The following is a 21,815-nucleotide window of genomic DNA, read 5'->3' on the forward strand; positions in this document are numbered from 1 at the left end:
GAGTCTCCTACCGTCGCGAAAGCGTTCGTTGAACTTTGCTTTCGCCAACACTACAACTAAACTCACTAACGGTATCAGCAGTGTCTCCGAAGCCGCCATTTGGTGCAGATTGCAGACTGCCAGTAGGGCTCCTTTTCTGTGCTGCGATCAGTGTATTCGCCTTGAAGCGGCCTACGTCTCTAATCCTGGTGATCGCATTCATGAGAGTACTATCTTCGGTTGAGGCCATGTCGATCGGGAGTCTGTAACGATGTATGCAAACGCTGGAAAGCGGCAGCCTAGGAGTGATCTCAGAGTTGGACCTATACTATCCCTCCGTAGCTCCAACGTTAAATATACACGCGCGCGCACAAAGATCTCAGATCGTTGTTAGAATCGACAAAGGGCACTCTGTATCCATTTCCCAATAAATGGAGGTTGGCAACGTCGCTTAGTTTTTGTATTGCCACGGTGAGGCCGCGGGGTAATAAGACGGTCCTGCCACCACCACCACTACCATCACGATGGATGCAAAGGTCCTTTTGGTCCGGATTATGTAACCTTCTATCGGTTCAACTGTTGACATCCCGGGATATCCCGGTGGTGCGGACAACGGCGCAGAAATTCTGGATCAAGCACAAAGGTCAAGTCTGACAGTGATTCATAGAAAGTCATCGCTATATTTTGACGCGTATGATTCGAGAGTCATAACCGGATTCAGCTTTGTCAACAATAGGAAGATTCTTGGTTGCAATGCACCATCAGTCAATAATCTCAAGAGCTTCTAGTATAGATGGGATGCAACGGATTTGTCGTCGTGCCCAAATTTGCACCTTTACTCCCAACCCGGGGATGGTCGGACGCAAAACAAACGTTGCGATATTGGGTCAAGCGCTTGGAGCGCACCAAATCATTTCTGCTTATCAGACAACCTTGACACTTAACTCCCCATGGCCCGCTTCGCCCCATTAATGGTGCTTTGCATCAAAACCCTCGGACATGAATCTCCTCATAGAGACGCCTGTCCCTGCTACTAGCTCCAACCCAAATGCCATACTTTCCCCTTGGAACTCCCCACCGCTGCTCAACACTGTTCCAAACGGCAAAACTATACCGACTCAAACACATCTTCACGAGGGTTGATTCGCCTTTTCGAAGGAAGACACTGTCAAAGTTGCGAAGTTGTTTAGGTGGAGAGTTGGATGAAGGCGAGGGGCTATGTATAACTGAGGGATCTGCGACGACATTGAAACAGTATTAGATTGCTAAAATTGTAGTTTGGGGGTCGGAAGGTATGAACGACGGACCTCAGTGCCATCCACGAGTCCAGTGTTAGTGAGCTCAAACGTGACTGTGATCCAATCGTTGTGTAGCCTTATGCGAGTTGGAATAGCTTCAGGATTAAGGTTCGCTGAACTGTTGAGTAAAAACACACCACGATGATAAGGACCGCTCAAGGCCAATGGGGCCCTGAGATTTGTCACCCAAGCCCCCACGCAAGTATACGATCGCCAGAGCGGAATAAGAGAACGAAGTATAGCTGAGTCCATATCCAAACTCGAACCGTGGCGTAATATTGTTCTACGGATCAATTTGTTAAAAATATAGTCCATTGTGTCAAAGTGCTGAGAAATTCGGGCACGCAGGGGTCGTACCTGGTCAAACCATCGATAGTCGATATACAATCCCTCAGTGTAATCGACATTATATCCGCTAGATATGTCAGCACTGTAGTCGGATGGAGACTTTGCGATTGTGTAAGGCAGCCGACCGGAGGGTTAACATCCCCCCACAAGATGTCAACGAGGGAGTTTCCAGCTTCTTGACCTTGAAGTCCAGCATGTACACTGCATAGTTGAGCCGATTGAGCCGAAGCGGGAACAGGATATAGAAAAGTGACCTACACCGCGGTAACATTCGGATGATCAATCCATAATTCCATGTTGATCGCCTAATCAAAAAGCGGGGCTCGGTACATGTTGTCAGTAAACCTCAAAAGTCTCACACGACTCACCCCAACGGCATGAATGATCACAACAGTGTTCTTGTTCTCCCCCGCCACGGCCTTTACAAGCTCGTTCCCACCATGCCATGCGTTCAAATCGTTCCTGTCACCTAGATTCCCCTCGACGAGAATATGTCCCTCACTTGCTTCACCTGAATCAGCGGTAATGAACACAAATGCGACATCCTTCCCAGATGAAGCATTTTTCGCTGCAATCAGATCAGCATCGCTTAGGCTTGAAAACACAGTGGCATTGATAGAGTTTGCCTTTGCGGTTATGGCGGAGAGCGGGTCGATGAGGTATGTAAAGTCGGCGGTACCTAGCGTGTTGACGACGGCCCTAGCAGTGAGCGACGGAATTTACGGAAAGAGTCTAAAGCTCACCACTTCCCCATCCAAGAGCCAAGATGCCAACATTACAGCGGCGTCCTAGACAACCTATGACATTTCAAGTCAATCTCTCCATTTCTAGACCCCTAACACCGCCCAGCCCGAACTCACTGTTAGGTCCCTCTGGATTAGGCCCCGCATCACTCCCAACAACCGCAATACTTCTCACGCTATTCCCCAATGGCAATTGGCTTCCATCATTCTTCAACAACACGGTACTAGCAGCCCCCATGCTCCTGATCAGCTTCTTATGATCACCCTGAACATCCATATGCTTTCCCTCGAAGAATTCCAACTATCAAAATTCACGCTAGGATAATCTCCACTGTCCTGTCCTTGCACATAGTACGCCGCCAGTATACGGGTTGCCATATCGTCGAGACGGGAGGTGGGTACCTGCCCTGTCTTGACTGCATTTACCAGTGCGGTTCCAAAGTACGAGGATTTTCCGCCGCGGGAGACTTCGCCTGGCATGACCATCTATTTTTGGACAAATCCAAGTAGGTAGTTCACCAGGAACAAATCAGTACAACTGGGATCCATTCTGGATGGCGACTTACGTCGAGCCCTTTGTTCACAGCAAGTGTTCCAAATTCATCCAAACGTGCCCACCAATCCGTCATGACATCTAAACCGGCGTTCCGCTCAGGGGCCTCGGGAGGGAAATAAATCGCAAACAAATAGGAAACTCACAGCCTTGAAATCCAAGCTCTGTTTTGAGCAGGTCATTGAGGACATGCTCATTTTCGCATGCGTAGGTTCCATTCACTTGGTTATATGAACACATGAACGAAACTACACCAGCTTGAATGGCTTTGAAGAATGGGTGGAGATAGATCTCATGTGTCTATGGAAGGGAAATGTACCCGTGAGGCGAGAATGTCATCAACCGTAAAGGAAGGAACATACAGTGCGATCATCAACATTAGAAGAGGATGACGTGCGATTTGTCTCTTGTTCACTAGGAAAATCCCAGTTTCAGCCTCATCCCACGATAAAAAAAAAGTAGATCGTACTTATTAATGTAATGCTTCACACTGTATCGGAAATGTCTCAATACAAATCTAACCCGAATCTAAAGAAAATTCACCAAGCTTGAAGTCCGTTAGCCTGCAATCCTTTCACAGTCTCGAAGCTGGCTTCCCCAGTGAGATATGGATCAGCTGTACAGCCCAGTAAATTATAAATCATTAGGAAGATATTCTTATCATGAAGAGCAACATACCTCCAAACGTTTCCCAGTTCCTCCCTGCTCTGGGAGACCGAACGATGTTGATATCAGGACCCAATGCGACATTCACACCCTTCCCTTTGAACTCAGCGCCCTAAATGGCAAGAATGTCACAAAATGAACAAGGATCGCTCAGTTGCACGGTGTGAACATACCATTGCAAGGCCACGAGCCCGCATCATAGTCCTATTGAACGTTGCAGCAATGTTGATTCCTCTAGATACGCGTTGCGTAAACGCATCAGAATCCCTTAAGTTGACGTCATATGAGTACGATTCCGGAATAACTCACGCCGGGAAGACGCTAACAAAATCCGCAAGCCGGACCCCGGTTGGGGAATCTTGCAAGCAAAGACCCGGGTAGTCGATGGATGGGACAGCGGGGGTGTTACCAACACAAGGACTGGAAAACCCAACATGGTATTGAAATGATTAGCTTATGGATGCATTGGGGCGCAACGTCGAGCTTCTCACCCCTTTTCCCTACCTACACCAGTGGCTATCATATATGAAGGTACAAAAAAAACATCAACAGGCTGGCACATGCGTACAACACTTAGTAACGAGCATACCAAGCGCAACTTTATCCTTCACAGACATACTTGCCACGACAGCTTTCGCCTTCACAATGGCAGCAGGCCAATCCCCGACATGCTTAGTACCGATAGGCGTGGGTGTAGTTCCGCCAGTATTTTGATTCCGAGTAAGCGCATGATGGTAGCGACTATTATGTTGGCGACTCGCTGTCAATGGGCCCAAGGCGGTGCGCGTAGATATAAATAACGCCATGGAGCATAGTGGACAAAATGGCTTGAGATGCCTTGCATGTATGGACGTACTTACCTTTCAAGAGAACGGCTTCAATGGAAGAGAAAATGAAGACTCCCAAAGACAGAGCACAAGAGCAGAGCAACAAGACAAGCAACTTTGCCATGATGGTGCTAAGAACGTGAAGGGGCCCCTCGTTCAGCAAGATAAAGGGGGTGCGTGAACGAAGAAGAAGTTTGCGAGCTAGGGTGGCTTCAAACCTGGAGGAAAATAGAGGCTGGTATCCTGCTTAGAGACAGAGTGTAAATAGAGTCGAGCTCTGAACGAAGATGCAGGGTTGGGTGATCTATGCCATCAGCGGGGGTAGTTTAGGGTGGATGTTTACACAACCTGGTCACGCGGTCAAGTGACAAAGCCCCTGTCAGACGAAGGTCAACGGTCTCAGGGACTGTACTACCCCTTAGCGGCGTCATTGCCGCACGGCTATCAGACCCCTATGCCATGTGTCTCAAGTATCCATTTTTGACGCTCGAGAAGTGAGTCAGTGCCAAGAGCATGATGTCTTTTTTTGTACTAGTCTGATTTGTTACCCCCCCGGTCGCGTGACGACACAACACTGCGGCTCTAATCTACATCGAGTTTACATGTGACGGTCATCAAGACGGGAAAATAACAAGGGCGGGTGTCATTGTTGGCCGGGCTTGCGAGGCGTTTGTTTACAGTGGGAGGTCCGTGTGTTTGATCGACGCGCTACTTGCCGACTCGCGGGAACTCTTCTGCGTTTTCTGCTCAAGCACTCAATAATTGAATAAAGCAAGCAGGCAATCAGTGCTGTAGTCATTGTTGGGGGGGGGGGGGGGGGGGGTAATCCAGCTCAGGACTGGGATATCACCACGGTATAGGGATGAACCGGATTAGCGTGCATTGATGTTGCCTTTGGCCAAGGCGCGCTCCCATGCATGCGTACCACCGTGGCCAATTGATGCAAGATCGAACCGCCGATGCCAATATTCTTATTCCCTATTTGCAGGCATCAGGAAAGCTCTTCCCCCGGCCCTGGCCACAAACAAAACAGATCACAAGCGGAACCCCTAGGACACTTATATACTTTCCGCGGCCCACTCCACCAATGATCCTCAGACATCAATCTCTCCATAGAGTCGCCTATCCCTACTACTAGCTCCAACCCAGACACCATACTTTCCCCTTGGAACCTCCCACCGATGCTCAATGCTTTTCCAAACGGCAAAACTATACCGACTTAAATACATCTTGGCAAGGCTTGATTCACCTTTTTGGAGGAAGACACTGTCAAAGTTGCGGAGTTGTTTAGGAGGTGAATTCGCCGAAGGCGGGGGACGATGTATAACTGAGGAATCTGCAGGACATACAATAATAAATTAGATCGTTAAACTAAGATTGGGGTGGCGGTATGAATCACAGACCTCAACACCGTCCACAGATCCAGTGTTAGTGAGCTCGAATGTAACTGTCATCCAATCGTCATGCAACCTTGTGCGTGCATGGTAGACGGACATTAGAATTAGCTTTCGCTGAACTGTCGAGTGAAACGCACCACGAAGATAAGGATGATCCAGGGCCAGTGGGAGCCTGAGGTTCGTTACCCAAACCCCCACCCAAGTATACGATCGCTAGAGCGGAATAAGAGAACGAAGTATAGCTGAGTCCGTATCCGAACTCGAACCGTGGCGCAATGTTACTCTACGACTCGTCACAATACGGCGTGTCAAAGTGCCTCAAAATTTGAGCAAGCAGAATTGTACCTTGTCAAACCATCGATAATCGATATACAAACCCTCAGTGTAATCAACGTTATACCCATTGGAGATATCGGCACTGTGATCAGATGGAGACTTCGCGATCGTGTACGGTAGCCGACCTGAGGGGTTAATATCCCCCCACAAGATGTCGACAAGGGAGTTCCCAGCCTCCTGACCCTGAAGTCCAGCATAGATGCTACGCAATTGAGCTGATTAAACCGAGGCAAGAGCACGATATAGGAAAAAAGACCTACACCCCGGTGACATTCGGATGATCGATCCATGCTTCCATGATAATCGCCTGCTCAAAGCAGTGCACCGTGCATGTTGTCAATGAATCTCTTAAAACCTCACACAACTCACCCCAACGGCATGAATGACCACGACCGTGTTCTTATTCACCCCCGCAACGGCCTTCACAAGCTCATCCCCACTATGCCATGCATTCAAATCATTCCTGTCGCCCGGATTCCCTTCAACGGTAATATATCCTTCACCCGAATCAGCGGTAATGAACACGAATGCCACATCCTTCCCGGATGAAACATTCTTCGCTGCACCCAGATCAGTATCGTTTAGGCTCGAAAACACGGTGGCGTTGATCGAGTTTGCTTTGCCGTTATAGCAGAGAGTGGGTCGACGAGGTATGGGAAGTTGGCGGTACCTAGTGTGTCGACGATGAGCCACGGAATTAATGAAGAGTCCAAGGCTTACCGCTTCCCCATCCAACAGCCAGAATGCCAACATCGCAACCACGTCCTGGACAACCTACAATATTGTTAATGTCTCCATCTCCCGCATCCCAACACCGCCTGCCCGGACTCACTGTTTGGTCCTTTTGGATTAGGCCCCGCATCACTCCCAACAACCGCAACACTCCTTACGTTATCCCCCAATGGCAATTGACTTCCAGCATTCTTCAACAGCACGGTGCTAGCAGCCCCAATGCTCCTAATCAGCTTCTTATGGTCACTCTGAACATCCACATGCTTTCCCCTCGATGAAGTCCAACTATCAAAATTCACGCTGGGATAATCATTGCCGTCTTGTCCTTGTACGTAGTATGCTGCTAGTATACGAGTTGCCATATCATCGAGACGGGAGGTGGGTACCTGCCCTGTCTTGACTGCGTTCACCAGTGCGGGCCCGAAGTAGGAGTGGTTTGCACTGGGAGAAGCTTCGCCTGGCATAACCATCTATTCAGATAAACCCAAATAGGGATATCAGCACAGCTGGAATCCAGTTTGATGGCGACTTACATCGAGTCCTTTGTTCGCGGCAAGAGTCCCAAATGTATCTAAACTCGCCCACCAATCCGTCATGACATCTAAACCGGAATCATCCCTTCTGCTCAGTACCTCACGGGGGCGAATAGATACTAAGCAAACAAGGACTCACACCCTTGAAACCCAAGCTCCCCTTTGAGCAGGTCGTTGAGTACATGCTCATTTTCGCAGGAGTAGGTTCCATTCACTCGGTTATATGAACACATGAATGCAACTACACCGGCTTGAACGGCTTTGAGAAAGGGGTGGAGGTAGATTTCATGCGTCTATGGACGGGGGAGGCATGGGGCGAGAACGTCAAGGAATGAACATACAATGAACATACAGTTCGATCATCAACGTTAGAGGATGACGACGAGCGATTCGTCTCCTGTTCACTAGGAAGACGCCAGTTTCGGCCTTATTCCACAATTGAAGGAACATAGATCATACTTATTAATATAATGCTTCACGCTGTGTAGGAAGTGTCTCAGCACAAGTGCAACACGAACACAAAATAATCGACTTCACCAGGCTTGAAGTCCATTAGCCTGCAATCCCGTAACAGTCTCGAAGCTGGCTTCCCCACTGAGGTACGGATCAGCTTAACAGTGAAGTGCAATGGAATCAACAAGAAGATACTCCCATCACGAAGAAAGAACAACACACCTCCGAACGTCTCCCAGTTCCTCCCCGCACGAGGAGACCGAACGATGTTGATATCAGGACCCAAGGCAACATTCACACCCTTCCCCTTGAACTCGACGCCCTAAATATCCGAGAAAAAGGAGAATGTCACGAAAAATCGCGTCGTTCCATGGTATGAACGCACCATCGCAAGGCCACGAGCCGCATCATAGTCCGATTGAACGTTGCTGCAATATTGATTCCCCTGAATATAAGGGAATGCGTCAGAATACTTCAAGTTGATGACATACGAGCGGCGATTCCGAAATAACTTACGCAGGAAAGACGCTAACGAGATCGGCAAAGCGAACTCCAGTTGGAGAATCTTGCAAGCAAAGACCTGGATAATTGATGGATGGGACAGCGGGTGTATTACCAACGCAAGGACTAATGAAACCAACACGCCAAGCAAGGGGTTGAAATGATTAAGTTGAGGGACGCGTTGGGACGCCAGCATCATTGAGTCCCTCACCCTTTTTTCCAACCTATCCCAGTAGCTGTCAAATTAAAATCAACAGAAGCTTGACACACGCGTGGTTATGCTTCGGAATAGGACGTACCAAGTGCAACTTTATCCTCTACGGACATATTTGCCACAACAGCTTTCGCCCTCACAATAGCCACAGGCCAATCTCCCGCACGCTTCCCATGACGAATACTCACAGGCATCGACGCAGTCCTGCCGGTATTACGATTCCAAACGAGCCCACGACGGTGATGACCATGCTGTTGATAATTCGCTGTGTTCAAGTGATAATAAATAACGCCATGAAGCAAAAAAAAGAGAATGGTCAGCAAATTCCGTCGGTTTAAAGAGCACTGCATACTTTGAACACAGAACCAAACGGACGTACATTTCAAATGAACGGCTTCCACAAAAGAGTGTACGAAAATCTCTAAAGCCAGAGCACAAGAGTAGAGTAACAAAACGAGAGACTTCATCGGCGATGACGAGAATGTTTAACGAACGTATTGAGAGAGAGGACAGCAAATGTGAGTGAGCCTTGGGAAAGCTTTTCTGGCCGGATACCTCGTTCAACGACGCCGAGGCGTGAATGAGACAGCCCGAACGGCAAAAGCCTCAACGGGCTCAACTCCACTGACCGGGTAGATCAGTGTCAACTCGGACCCAACCCTATTCCGAAGAAAAGAATTGAACCCTATTATTCTCTGAACGAAGCTCAGGGTTGATGGGCCATCAGCATCATTATGTAATATCATCCCGTTCTCTGCGGGGATTTTGCGGAGAGCTAGACGGGGACTCGCGATGATGTGAGAGCCGAATGGCTTCCCACGGTTTGGCACCTGGGCGGAGAAGCAATTCCGCGACTGGGTAATGTGTACGAATTTACAATTGAGCATCTTGTGTCAATGTATGGCGAACAATTATAAGTTGCATTTAGCGTAACACGCGCCAAGTTATTTTGACTCAAGAAACATAGCTCAAGGACCTTGCCACATTATTCTCCTACAAGTACCCTAAATCTCGATCGATCCAGAAAGCTTCCCGTCCCTGCTACTGGCCCCAATCCAAACACCATACGTTCCCCTCGGGATCTCCCACCTCTGGTTTGCCGCATTCCACACAGCAAAGCTGTATCGACTCAAACACATCCTCACAGGGCTCGAGGCGTATCTTGGAATGAAGACGCTATCGAACCCACGGAGTTGTTTGGGTGGTGAGTTGGACGAGTCGGGCGGGGCCAGATAAAGTTGGGGGATCTAACGAAATTGAAAGGAGGTTTTATTAAAAATCGGAGTTGGATGGACAATGCAGGACGAACGAACCTCTGTCCCGTCCACGGGCCAATATTGTTTACAGCGAACGTTACTACGATCCAATCGTCATGCAACCTAACGTAACACCAAGAGAACCAACTTCAATCGCCAGTTTGAACACCGCAGGAAAAGCACGTACCACCCAGATAAAGATGAACCCGGACCTGTAGGAGCCTCGTAACCATCATCGCCTCCAAGCTTATTAATAGCTAGCCCAGAATAAGCGAACGTCGTATAACTGAGCCCATACCCAAATGGAAACCTCGGGGAGATATTTTGCTGTTGAAAGAAATCGTCCCCATCAATATCAGTGTACCCCAATATCCTCATCAACGAGAGGGTCGGAAAACAGCGCTTACCTTATCGAACCACCTGTAATCAAGATATAACCCCTCAGTGTAATCGACATCATGATTCGTGCCAATATCAGCACTATAATCAGATGGAGACTTTGCGATGGTGTAAGGCAATCGGCCGGATGGGTTGACATCCCCCAAAGGATGTCGACGAGGGAGTTCCCAGCTTCTTGACCTTGAAGGCCTGCATGAATGCTAACAGACGTGAGAGGTTTATAAAGATAACAAAGCGAATTACGAGGGAAGCTTACACCGCCGTGACGTTAGGATGATCAATCCAAGCTTCCATGATGATGGCCTAATGAAAGTCACACTCAGCAAGCTTGTCACTGTCTATCTTTTCATGACAACTCACTCCAACAGCATGCACAACCACGATCGTGTTATTATTCACCCCTGCAACAGTGTTCACAAGCGCATCCCCACCGTGCCAAGCATACAAGTTATTCCTATCCCCCGGGTTCCCCTCAACGGTGAGGTAGCCCTCTCCTGAATCGGACGTTATGAACACTAGTGCAGCATCCTTGCCCATTGATGCGTTTCTCGCAGCAACAAGATCATAATCACTTAAACTGGACGCAACATTGGCACCGATGGATCTGGCTTTGGCAGTAATAGCAGATAAAGGGTCGACGAGATACGTAAAGTTGGCTGTACCTGAACACGGACAGAATCAATGGGTCTGGAAGTCAATAAACCCCTGCCACGTACCACTGCCCCATCCTATACCAAGAATCCCGATATTGCACGAGCGATCCGCACAATCTTCAGAAAAAAACCAGTTTACTCGACCTGACAGACACAAAGGTTATAAACATACTATTAGGTCCATCAGGATTAGGCCCAGCATCGCTCCCCACAAGTGCTAAACTCTTCACTCCATCCCCAAGCGGCAAAGCCCCACGGGAATTCTTGAGAAGAACGGTACTAGCGGCTCCAATTTTCCTTATTAAATTTCCGTGGTCTCCTCGTACATCCACGTGCTGCCCATTCGCTGGATTCCAACTATCAAAATTCACTGCTGGGTAAGCCTGATCTTGACCTTGTACATAGAAAGCTGCGAGAATTCGGGTGGCCATGTCGTCCAGGCGGGAGCTGGGACTTGTCCTGAATTGACGGCGTCGATGAGAGCGGGGCCGAAATAAGAGACATTGCCGCCGTAGAAAGATGCACCGGGCATAACCATCTATAAACCACGCAGAACACGAGAAGTGAGCGTGTGGGTCAGGCGAGTAGACAAATGCTTACGTCAAGACCTTGATTTGCGGCTAGAGTTTTGTACTTTTCCATATTGACCCACCAATCAGTGGTAACATCTAGGATTATCGCAACACCAATGCTTCCAGATCGTGAGATTACAAGTGGGGGATACTTACAACCTTGGAACCCAAGTTCAGTCTTGAGCAGGCCATTCAAAATATGATCGTTCTCGCAAGCCCAAGTCTCATCGACTTGGTTATACGAGCACATGACCGAGACAACGCCAGCCTGGACTGCTTTCAAGAATGGATGAAGGTAGATCTCATGTGTCTAAACAGGAAGAAGCTGAGCGATGAGCTTGGCAACAATGCAACGTAGTGTGACACACAGTGCGATCATCCACATTTGAAGATGATGATTGACGATTGGTCTCCTGTTCGCTGGAAGGAAACATTAGCTCGAACATACCACTTAGTTCAAGAAGTTAGTACATACTTGTTGATGAAATGCTTAGCACTGCAAAAATACCAGCAACCGTCAAGGAGCGGTCACTCAACCCAAACTCATCACCGCACTTACCAAGCTTGAAGCCCATTGGCTTGCAAACCCATAACGGTCTCGAAGCTGCCCTCCCCAGCAAGATACGGATCCGTTCCGAACATTTCCCAGTTCCTCCCTGCTCGAGGAGACCTGACCATATTCATTCCAGGTGCAAGCGCAACATTTACACCTTTAGCCTTGAATTCAGCGCCCTATTTATGCGTAGAGGGACAAGTGCACGCCGGCTTAGTGGAAGGGAAAAGAGGAAAACAAAAAGATGAGAAACGTACCAGAGCAAGAGCGCGGTCACGGATGAGGTTTCGATTGAACGTCGCAGCAGCATTGATCCCTCTGATAATTAAAATATACATTCCTCTAATTTGAACTCAAGGCCTTGAGAAATTGCAACTCACGCAGGAAACACGCTAATCAGGTCTGCAAACCGAACACCACCAGGTCCGTCTTGCAAGCAGAGGCCTGGGAAGTTGATAGATGGAATGGCAGCAATATTTCCAACGCATGGCCTGAAAAAGCAGAAAGAGCAAGGGTCGAATGTTGAATGGTGGATGTATGAACATCACTACTGACCCTTCCTGCCACCCAATACCAGTGGCTACAACGACGAACAGACGGAGTGGAAAATGAGTTATATTTCGAACATGGGAAATGGCTAGACATACCAAGGGCAACCTTATCCTCAGTGGACAGGGTGCTCACGACGCCCTTCGCCCTGTTGGTGGCAGCAGCCCACTTCCCGGGCGGGTTCGTACTGTCAGTTCGAGGAGTATTCAGCCTAGCAGGGCCGTGATGGCCACGGCGATAGTAAGCTGTAAGGAACGGCAACCGGGGCATGGCGCGTCACGTTGGGACCACGATCATTATAAACAAGTGAGCCACGGCGAGGTGGAGAGCGAGATAGGGTATCAACGTACGCTTATGTAAAGCGAAAACTGAAGTTGAAAGAATGGCAAGCGCGACGGAAAGCGCGAAAAAGAACGTGTTCATGGTTTAGGATAGGAAAAGAGTGTGAAGAGGCAAATGAGAGAAGGAAAGCCTTCCTATCAGTTCTTGGGCCTTGCTCGGACAGAGACGGTCGAGTGCAAGGAACTGGGGGAGGGTACGAGAGAAGGAGAATTTCCAAAGATTTGAGCTGTATTTATGTGATGAGCATAACTGAATTCCCACTCGAAGAAGCTCGAAGTCGAAGGAGCTACTCAATTTGACACAGAAACAATTGATGATTGTCTAAAACCATTATGTAAGCAATATGAATGGAATTAGCTCACGTGTGCACCGGATATTCCATCACTGACTGAGTGTTTTCGGTGAAACATTCTCAGGCTTGACTTGTCCGGATCCGATATTATTCAACTCAGCTTCAAATGAGTATGTAAAGAACCTCATTTCAAATTGCATGACAGGATTCTGTTTTTCTCGCACTTTACACATCAGCAGGATACACTAATGGCCATGGCCTGCTCGATTGTTGAATTTCGTATTTCCACACAGGGCTCCAGTGCATAACTGGGAGAGGTGACATCCCCCAGCCAACCGCTCATTAATCGAGAGCGGAACAATAATGAAGGCCTTCGCGCTTGCTGTTCTTCCGATTGCATCTTCGCTTGGTCCGCGCTGGCCATTGGACCCTCTTTCTGGCTGGGACGGACAATGTCCCTGCGGCCACTCTCAGGCTCAACCTCGACATCACGGTGCGTGTGAACAATATTAACGGGGCTGTAAACGTACGGCCCAGGCCCAGCATCTACCTGGATGACATGGAATGGCGAGTCATCGTGGGGACTTCAAGCACGACACTTTCCGATTCGGGCAGTAATTCGAAGAAGTGGATGCTGCGAGACTTGTGGATTCTGCAAGTGTCAGGGTCATATGTTGTTATCAGCCGGTGGTGAGAGTCTGAGCTCGATACCAAGTCAATTGTTAGATATCGTGCTCTAGTCAAGTCGCAGTCCCTTATGTACCTATTTGGGTGGCCAGAATATTACAAGGGCTTTCGTAAGTGCTGTCACAATCTTGTGTATCCGTGTCTTGCACAATACCGATTGAATGTATTGTGGTTCACTATTAAAACAGCTGAACAGTTGGAGCTACCTAGCAGGCTCAGCTGGTACCGGGCCAACCCATTACCGTTTGCCGAAGCTATATACTTCCCACTGTGGTATCATTTGACATTCAATCTCTTGACCTACGCTATTCGCTCTGATCAAATTCTGCTCTCAGGGGTGTTCGCGTGAGGGCGGCAGGACATTAATGTAAATCGACAACAGGATGAGAAGGCAAATGTTTGTTGTGCTGATTCATAATTTGAGCCCAAATCGACTTTGCTTCCATCCAATAATCACTTCTCCGAGAATCCCAGGGAGCCATGAAGAACGACAATCCGTGTAATGCCAGTTTCAGAGAAGGCGTTTGTTGTATGGACGCACCCAGCCTACCATCTCCTACCATACGCATGCAGAAATATTTCCCTCATGTGTGGCCATAGCGACAGATAATCACAGTGGAAAGTAACCCCGGTATATGGTATTGAGTTGCCCTACCAGCCTGTTAGGTAGCTCCGTTACTAGTTGACGGGTTAGCGATCCCATCCCGATGCGAGACTGGGATCTCCTATCAGATATTCGCAGTCTGACGAGGTGGGTATATATATAGTGTATTGGCGGGCAAATGCGCCGATGAATTGAATTGAAACTTGGCCATTGACATGACGTGGCTTGTGCCAAGAGGCTGGTAACTTGCCCAGAGGCAACACCACTTTTTTCAAGTCCTCGTCTGTCTCCTGTGTGTTTTGAACGCTATGATTTTTGTTGGAAAGCGGCTCGCATGTTGGGATAAATATAATGGGCCTGCATTTGATCAGTATGGTAGTTGTGCGTGTAGCTCCGGTGGTTTTCATGTGTGTTGGTCTGTGCGGTGCTGACACCGCGGGCCCCGACGGACGAGCTACTATACACGGCTTCTCAAATGGTTTCCTCACCCTGTGATGTTTGCCTGATGGACTCACGCGTCATTGATATTTTTATGTTTCTGGGGAAAATCGTATTAGACGATCTGTGGGAGCCATACAGCGATGGTTTGCGGAGACGCGAGGATCGTGGGCACTGGGAGGCCGTTGCTTTGTTCACTCTGGGTGGCAACAACATCCAGAAATTGTTACATATGGCATCAATGACGCATGCATCAACCAGTGGACCTCTCGGAGTATTGGCTCTGCCAGTCATTTCCCAGTCCAGTCACATACTAGCGGAACCGGTTCTTGCTCTCTCCAATTTGGCTCCTGGGCCCAGCCGGTCTCTGCCGATTTGGGCGCGTTTCATCTCAACGTATGGGTCACCTCTCCAAGTTCAGAATGGGGCGATTATATAACAACAAAGCAGCGACGCAAAGGTAGTCGAGAATCGAAGAGCGTGTGAGATGAGCCGCCGTTGGGAGGCGAACGGAGACCGAGTGGAGTTGAAACGAGATAGATCGGAAATGAGGTGCGATTTGGGTTCAATGACGCAGCTGCGTCGGACTGTATCGTTATGTGGTCAGCTACCCAATGCGCACGACTTAGCACTGCGCTGGTGATGGTCGAAATGTAATGTCTTTGATATAGAATTAGCCGTACAGAAGGTTCGGAATTAGTGCTGCGCTTTGAGTATGGAAGGCGTGCTAGGCTAGATCCACCGATCACGATTCCGTTCTGGTGTCATCACTGGGGTTATAACAGGTGTGCAGAGTGGGCCCCTAATCGTCCCTTCCGGGCTCAGATTACCATCAGTCTCGACAGCTGGTTGATCACCTTCAGCAGCTGGTGCCATATCCACCAGCCCCATCGTCAAGGCTGCACCTTCCCCTCCTAAGGGACGCGAAGGCGGAGATTGCCACCCGCTCAGTGGAGGAGGACTAAGGGGACCGACCGATAGTTCAGGGGCCCAGGTTGTAGTCCCGTGTAAGTGGCGCATGATTTGAAGGAGCTCTTCAAGGTGCTTTACGACATCTTCCATTAAAGCGTTTTCGGCTGGGAGACGCGCAGGAGGCAACGAAAAGTCTTCAAGTTGTATCATCTCAAGAGTTGCAGGAATTTATCATACCCAGAGCGTACGATGCGGCAAGAGTTCTGCGCGGTCTGTTTCGTGCAGAGCCATGCCTGGGAGCGTCTCTCGAGATTGAAGCTGTCCCATCGCTACCACCTGGGGAAGTGGCCCATGCACCTACACCCGTCAGCTGATACATTTGCATCGCCAAGTGCTTCTCTCGAATCAGAGCATCAAGCGCGTGTTGGGGTGAGGGCAAAAATTGAGGGAGGCTCTCTGACGTTTCGAATGCCATTTCGGACGCGTAGAGAGATACACAAATGCATGACACCTAGTCAAGGGTGAGTATTCGATTCTCATGGGATAATCCGGAGCAATCTGACATACAAGATCTTTTCTGTACGAGAATACATCAGTCACTGTTTCCTTTTTGGGGATGTTTTCTCTTATGCGCCGTAAACCGATGAAAAGGTCCAATATTCTGTGGAGTATAAAAATAATTTTCCTATAGGTTCGTAGAGGTTTCTGTGCAATTCGATCCAGATTCTCCCTACTACCATCGAAGGGGGAGGTACTTACAGGCAGCAAACTGATTTCCATCCACATCATATCAATTAGCGAATTTGCACGGAAGAGCGAATCATGTATGTCAGTCTCCAATTCAACCCAAAGCCTCGACTGCGACGCGCTACCCGGATCCATGGACAGAGTCAGCCTGTGCGGGAGTACCAAGCCTAAGAGTCCCATCGTTCGACAAAACAGCACGGCGTACTTAGTCAGTAAAATATATAGTTGAGTAAACTTCCGAAGAGTCTTAGCGGTCTGAGATTCGAACATGCGTCGACAATGCCGTGGGAACACAAAATGATTCACTAAGCTGTGAAAATGGATTAGGAATGTCTGAATATGTACAGCACACCTCGAGAACTCACACTGCAACTATAATACCTAGTGCAATTGCCATGGCTCGATTGACAGATATGGCTTTGGAGGAATGCATCAACATCAAAACTTCACACTCTAACAAGGGCCTATTATTCACGTACGAAGAATTGATCCGTGTGTGGCCTTGTTCCGGGTTGTAAATATAATTGGAGGTATCGTGATGGATGCGACCACTCCAATGGGAGCTACAGATGTCCGTAAGATCAGCCAAGAAATCGGGACTTCCGCAAGCTACTCAAATATAGCTTCTATAAGCAGTAGTCTGGCTAAGATGAACCAAAAAAATCACCGTATATAGTAGTACGAATGTATATGGAGTGCGATGAGCAATCAGCCATATCTACCATTTGGTTCTTATCAGACAATATTGTGAATAAACTGGGACTGGGAGACGCTTACCAGGCATGCCATGACAGCCCCAAGCAACGTCCCTAGAAGACGAAGTCCCCCGACTTGAATCGTGGCACCAGTGTTTGTTTCAAGAACGAAGATGTATGTCGCAACCATCTCAGCATCGACATGAGCACACACACCATGAAATATATATGCCCAATAACCTCTTACCCATTGAAGGTGATATTTACGGAACAAATGACTCGCTAACTATCCATTTAATAAGTCCACAATGTGGATAAAATTCATCTGTTGCTTGCCTTGATTGCTACTCGGCAAGAATGCTGGAAGGCTGAGTAGGAGGACTCCAATGCCATTCTTAAGCGCATATCGGAGGTTGCTGGAATGCTTGACACCGCGGATGGCGCGAGACAATCGCACGCGCGAGCCCGAAAGAGATGACCATCTATGCAGCACGTAGACCGGCATGCGCGCCAGTCGGGAAAAAAGCGACCAGTACTCCTGCTCACTGCCAAGTGTTCGATTCCTTGGAAGCGCAAATCCTTGATACTCTCCTTCGACCTCCATTTCATCACTGCGAGGGCTCGGTGGTATTGAACTTACAGCTCTTGCTGAGTGGAAGTGAAAACTGTAACCGAATTTTGGACGGAGATTTAGGATGTTGCCTTACCGATAGAATCTACTTTGGCTCCAGCATCGCTCCACTCAGCCGAGAGTGACTCGTTAAACCATCGACGCGTCAGTTTCGGGAGCCATAAACGACGTCGTTTGTGTTCCTGAAGCTTAATAGAGATGCCTCGCCCAATTCGGAGGATCAAGTCCGTATCCTCCGCGATCTATGCCCGCCGGGACGGTCCCAGGAGAGCAAACGGTCAGATAGGGTTAGTTCCGATGATATAACGTCCTCACTTTTATAATGGAAACTGCCAGAAGAGACACCGAGAAGAGTCCCTTGGAGAAGGGTTCAAGCGCATAGAGGGCTGCCACAGGGGGACCGGATCCACTCTTTGGGCTCTCTACCGAAGCTTGTGCTGTCCCGAGGTTCAATTTGAGCAGTCGAGCGGCATCTGCCAGCTCCCGCATCTGGATTGCATAGTCCTCCGGAGTCGGGATGGAGAGGGATGAATTGTCTTTGGATTGTTTAATGTCGAAAGCGTCTTTGATTGTGCGCTCCACTAGTATGAAGGAGGCGTAAATCTTTTCTGTAGTCACCGTGGAGGGGCCATCAAAGGACTCGTGGATTTGGGATTTTTCTGACGTAGATAAACGCATAGTCAAAGAAATGGTCTCTCCCCCTAGTCGCAACTGCATCGGAAAAGGACATATTTGCCGGCTGAATTGCTTACAAGATAATTCCGTCCGAATCCTATCAACTATGTTTGGAAAAGCCTGCAACTCCTTTACGTGGAGTCGACCGTATCGAGGTTCGAGAAAGGCGTGCGCATATGATCTACGCAAGCGGGACCCCAAGTCCAAAGCGTTGCCGTATGAACGATCGGAGAGATTTGTGGAGCCTTGCGGCCGAAATGCTCTTTCTACTCGTTCGGAGAGCGTGCTGCGCGTTGACTCCATGGCGCGGAGCAGTCGATGCGTGTATGATCGAGAAGATCCCCTAAGGAAGATGAGGGTAGAAAGCAAAGATGAAGATGCTGCCAGAGATGATATGATAACGAAGGTCGTCCAACTTGATGCCGGGACCTGTTCTCACGTCGTGAACCCCCATCCCTTGCCATGAATCAAACAACGCACACTTGTTTCTCCAATCCCATCCGTAAGTGAAAACACGGCAGTAATGGCTGCCATACGGCATGCCTGGGCTAGTCTGGGATACGCACTCTTGATGACACCAGCTGATAAAAACGTGTTAGACGTCCTGAACCTTACGGCATTATGCCATCCGCACCAGCTGTTGCACAGAGGAATAGAAAAGTTATAGGGATGGTGCGGGCGGACGCCGAGTCAGGGCCTCGCCTTCTGCTGGCTACAGAGGCTAATGTCTTCCCAACATTGCAGTGGACCACTGATAGACATATCGCAGTGAAATTGATGACTTTGACAGAGGAAAAGTTCACTCAGTATCATGTCCGTAGCGTCAATTAGACAATACTAACGAGATCCTTCGATGTGAGTCCCGATATTGGGCCCTGGAGGAAAGGCCAGCTCCCGGAAAGTCAAAATCAGAAACGCGGAAGATGCAGCGAGTGGCCTGTTGTTCTCGTTCGAAGAAATGACTGTGACTATAATCACGCAAATAAATGTTGTCAAAAGTCGTGCAAAGCCGTGTCTGGCCCGCTCTCCAGAGATGGAAGAGAAGAAAGCTCGACAGTTTCGTTTATTGATTAATCTCAGTCTCATCAGTCACGACCTATACAGCCACCTTTGGCACCTTACCACGAGCGGTGGGGCTGATTTAGAACGCAGGATGTTCTAGGGCCTAGGCAGGACTCCAGCCTCTATGACTAGCTGGAGCCAGCAGATGACATCACTACCTAATTTGTCGTTGTTGTACTCTATTTTGTTACCCCCGTCATCACCCAACAAAGACTTCCACCAGTACTGTATATTGTTGGGCCCTTAGGTCTGAGCAGCAACCATTAAGTCTCTGGCACAGCAGGACACAGATTACGCCCGTACTGCACAACGTCCACGACACATGATGTAAGCAGGCTAATGATTAGGGTGGCATACATATAGGGTGTTTAAGCTTCCACTGATGAAGAAATTTCGCTGAGGAAGCACATGCGAGACTTTTGGTGTGCCCATTCTGCTCTGGTATACCCTTGACCGGTGGTGGTGGGGTCGCGGGAGTTCGCCTCTCGCTTGCAGCCCCACTTCGGCAGTGCCAATACACTCGCAGAGTCGCAGCCCTCGAAAGCACCCTTACCCAAGAAGGCAATCTACGGACGTTCTGGACGTCCTCGGAATGCCTCCATTCTCAAGACCCGTTGAGAATGAGATTTCTACGATGTCATTGCTGTGGCTCTTGGCCCTCCTCCGCGGTATAGCTGGGGTTGCTAGCCTCAGACAGTTTATTGAGGGTTCGTCCCATGCTCTGCGCTTTGGCGCGGATTGCCGTGATGGACAATGAGCCATTCGATGTCATGTTGACGAACTCCAACCTCTTACTGTTCCTGCCCCGAGGCAAGAGTCCCTTACGCGATCCCGAAATGTTTCAAGTAATTTCATTCGTTGGTTGGGGTTCAGCTTGTTTGGTGGCCTATCAACCAGTCATCTACCAAAAAGGATGTGTTAAAACTCTTCTCATCTGCCAAACTACCTCGTCAAACATCATTTCAAAGTTCAACGATAAGATCTCCGACAGTTCTTGCGAGCGAGCTATCGCCCTCCCCCTCAGCGGTCGTCGTGCGGGCTTCGTCCATCAGCGTGAAAGCTTCCTGGAGCACTTCAGGCAATTCCGTGTATCCGCCAACCAGCTTCTCGAGCGTCCCTGTGCTCTTTGACAGTCCATACACAGAAACGACATCCACTTTACCCGCTTCGGTACTAGGAATCTTGAGTTTGTGGATGGGAAAGTCCGTCCTCGGATGGAAAATCCTCCACTGATTATTGTATCCTCCAGCTAGAGGGATCTTGTCGGAAGTAGCACGACTGAGAATCTGGTAGATGGCCCCTTTTTCCTCTTCTGAGTTAAGTTGGAAAACGCGTCCTTCAGTGTCTACGACGAAATCGGGAACGAAAAAGGCGGCGACGAGTTGCCGCGGATAAAGATGAGTGGAGCGAATGACGCCAGCTATGAGTGTTTCGCTAGAGGGCGTAAAGGTTCCTCGGGACGGGTGGGGATGGGAACGAGTATGCCACCCTGACAACCCTGACATTGGGAATAAGATGTTTTCTCAGATGAGGCAGATCCGCTACAAGATCAGGAATGGCCCGCAATCAGCACCGCAGGGACGACAGGAACAAGTATGAGAGCAACAAGCCGTTTGACTGACAATATTTCCTCTGGGAGGGAGTGACGAAGTGGTGTTAGTCAAGAGAGGTTGTTGGACTCCGTCCTTTAACGTTCCCAGAGGGCTCAAGATCGATACCGCTGTGTGTTACTAGGAAAGGGGACTGTGCCCTCCTGTAACTTGCGCTACCTCACGCGCTGCGGCTGTTATGATCGCGGCATTGCAGCCCGATCCTCTGAGTACGATATCACAGTGTCATTAGATATATTGTCATCCAGCTCTACACATCGTACTTATATACAGTTCTCCAATAAACCGTTGCAATGTTTTGCACTTTTGACTTCATGACCTTATAGCATGATGATAATGTATTCTAAAATTTCAAAAAAATGATCGAAACATGTGATAGTATCCCATTTAAATATGTATCAATTATGTAAGCAATATGTCCATTTTTGGTAATGTTATGTAATTTACAAACCACCCAGGTCATTGCAACGGAGTACATTTTTGGGAAGGGAAAATGGCATTAATTAATACTTTGTATAGCCACCTTTTGCTCTAACCACTGCCTCAATCCTCCTAGGC

At 48.7% G+C, this 21,815-nt stretch overlaps 7 protein-coding genes across 7 annotated transcripts; 1 reads left to right on the forward strand and 6 right to left on the reverse strand.

The window, feature by feature from the left end:
- Nucleotides 1–654: 654 nt before the first annotated feature.
- EI90DRAFT_3156780 (glycoside hydrolase superfamily) lies at nt 655–4,738 on the reverse strand. Its single transcript, XM_039066074.1, has 21 exons — nt 4,448–4,738; nt 4,177–4,347; nt 4,079–4,103; nt 3,897–4,007; nt 3,761–3,821; nt 3,600–3,699; nt 3,465–3,537; nt 3,391–3,411; nt 3,284–3,335; nt 3,068–3,221; nt 2,935–3,002; nt 2,684–2,854; nt 2,486–2,633; nt 2,369–2,422; nt 1,994–2,304; nt 1,884–1,930; nt 1,773–1,826; nt 1,635–1,707; nt 1,415–1,560; nt 1,287–1,353; nt 655–1,214 (listed from the first exon to the last, which is right to left on the reverse strand). The coding sequence occupies exons 1-21, from the start codon at nt 4,536–4,538 to the stop codon at nt 1,110–1,112; spliced, it is 2,103 nt and encodes a 700-aa protein (XP_038912725.1). The 5' UTR covers nt 4,539–4,738; the 3' UTR covers nt 655–1,109.
- Nucleotides 4,739–5,508: 770 nt separating this feature from the next.
- Nucleotides 5,509–9,047, reverse strand: EI90DRAFT_3146593 (beta-glucosidase; the record flags this gene model as incomplete). The annotated part of the gene is made up of 18 exons (XM_039065433.1): nt 5,509–5,750; nt 5,814–5,884; nt 5,949–6,094; nt 6,157–6,349; nt 6,408–6,454; nt 6,517–6,764; nt 6,868–6,921; nt 6,980–7,349; nt 7,413–7,480; nt 7,552–7,705; nt 7,765–7,816; nt 7,950–8,022; nt 8,088–8,187; nt 8,265–8,310; nt 8,382–8,492; nt 8,578–8,602; nt 8,666–8,747; nt 8,769–9,047. The coding sequence occupies 18 exons, from the start codon at nt 9,045–9,047 to the stop codon at nt 5,509–5,511; spliced, it is 2,361 nt and encodes a 786-aa protein (XP_038912726.1).
- A 537-nt stretch (nt 9,048–9,584) lies between these two features.
- Nucleotides 9,585–12,832, reverse strand: EI90DRAFT_3018819 (glycoside hydrolase superfamily; the record flags this gene model as incomplete). Its single annotated transcript, XM_039057263.1, has 18 exons — nt 9,585–9,827; nt 9,894–9,936; nt 10,024–10,163; nt 10,244–10,424; nt 10,492–10,538; nt 10,596–10,897; nt 10,952–11,005; nt 11,061–11,245; nt 11,290–11,426; nt 11,489–11,556; nt 11,617–11,770; nt 11,829–11,880; nt 11,936–11,956; nt 12,020–12,192; nt 12,271–12,331; nt 12,394–12,504; nt 12,569–12,593; nt 12,661–12,832. 18 exons carry the CDS (start codon nt 12,830–12,832, stop codon nt 9,585–9,587), a joined length of 2,169 nt encoding a protein of 722 aa, XP_038912727.1.
- Nucleotides 12,833–13,498: 666 nt separating this feature from the next.
- On the forward strand, nt 13,499–14,556 carry EI90DRAFT_3291557 (uncharacterized protein). Its single transcript, XM_039067285.1, has 3 exons — nt 13,499–13,689; nt 13,937–13,993; nt 14,072–14,556. Exons 1-3 carry the CDS (start codon nt 13,560–13,562, stop codon nt 14,230–14,232), a joined length of 348 nt encoding a protein of 115 aa, XP_038912728.1. The 5' UTR covers nt 13,499–13,559; the 3' UTR covers nt 14,233–14,556.
- A 66-nt stretch (nt 14,557–14,622) lies between these two features.
- Nucleotides 14,623–15,315, reverse strand: EI90DRAFT_1998669 (uncharacterized protein). Its single transcript, XM_039052420.1, has 2 exons — nt 15,003–15,315; nt 14,623–14,954 (listed from the first exon to the last, which is right to left on the reverse strand). The coding sequence occupies exons 1-2, from the start codon at nt 15,217–15,219 to the stop codon at nt 14,794–14,796; spliced, it is 378 nt and encodes a 125-aa protein (XP_038912729.1). The 5' UTR covers nt 15,220–15,315; the 3' UTR covers nt 14,623–14,793.
- A 90-nt stretch (nt 15,316–15,405) lies between these two features.
- EI90DRAFT_3291558 (Fusaric acid resistance protein family-domain-containing protein) lies at nt 15,406–19,710 on the reverse strand. The gene is made up of 16 exons (XM_039067286.1): nt 19,428–19,710; nt 19,220–19,366; nt 19,066–19,166; nt 18,663–19,014; nt 18,226–18,611; nt 17,987–18,152; nt 17,616–17,927; nt 17,527–17,561; nt 17,362–17,469; nt 17,252–17,302; nt 17,064–17,193; nt 16,950–17,001; nt 16,597–16,894; nt 16,405–16,542; nt 16,075–16,348; nt 15,406–16,001 (listed from the first exon to the last, which is right to left on the reverse strand). The coding sequence occupies exons 1-16, from the start codon at nt 19,669–19,671 to the stop codon at nt 15,658–15,660; spliced, it is 3,138 nt and encodes a 1,045-aa protein (XP_038912730.1). The 5' UTR covers nt 19,672–19,710; the 3' UTR covers nt 15,406–15,657.
- A 631-nt stretch (nt 19,711–20,341) lies between these two features.
- EI90DRAFT_3291559 (uncharacterized protein) lies at nt 20,342–21,568 on the reverse strand. The gene is made up of 2 exons (XM_039067287.1): nt 21,270–21,568; nt 20,342–21,188 (listed from the first exon to the last, which is right to left on the reverse strand). Exon 2 carries the CDS (start codon nt 21,150–21,152, stop codon nt 20,610–20,612), a length of 543 nt encoding a protein of 180 aa, XP_038912731.1. The 5' UTR covers nt 21,153–21,188; nt 21,270–21,568; the 3' UTR covers nt 20,342–20,609.
- Between the last annotated feature and the right edge of the window lie 247 nt (nt 21,569–21,815).

This window comes from Cantharellus anzutake (genome assembly GCF_015039405.1).
Source record: "Cantharellus anzutake strain C23 chromosome Unknown EI90scaffold_48, whole genome shotgun sequence".
NCBI lineage: Eukaryota > Fungi > Basidiomycota > Agaricomycetes > Cantharellales > Hydnaceae > Cantharellus > Cantharellus anzutake.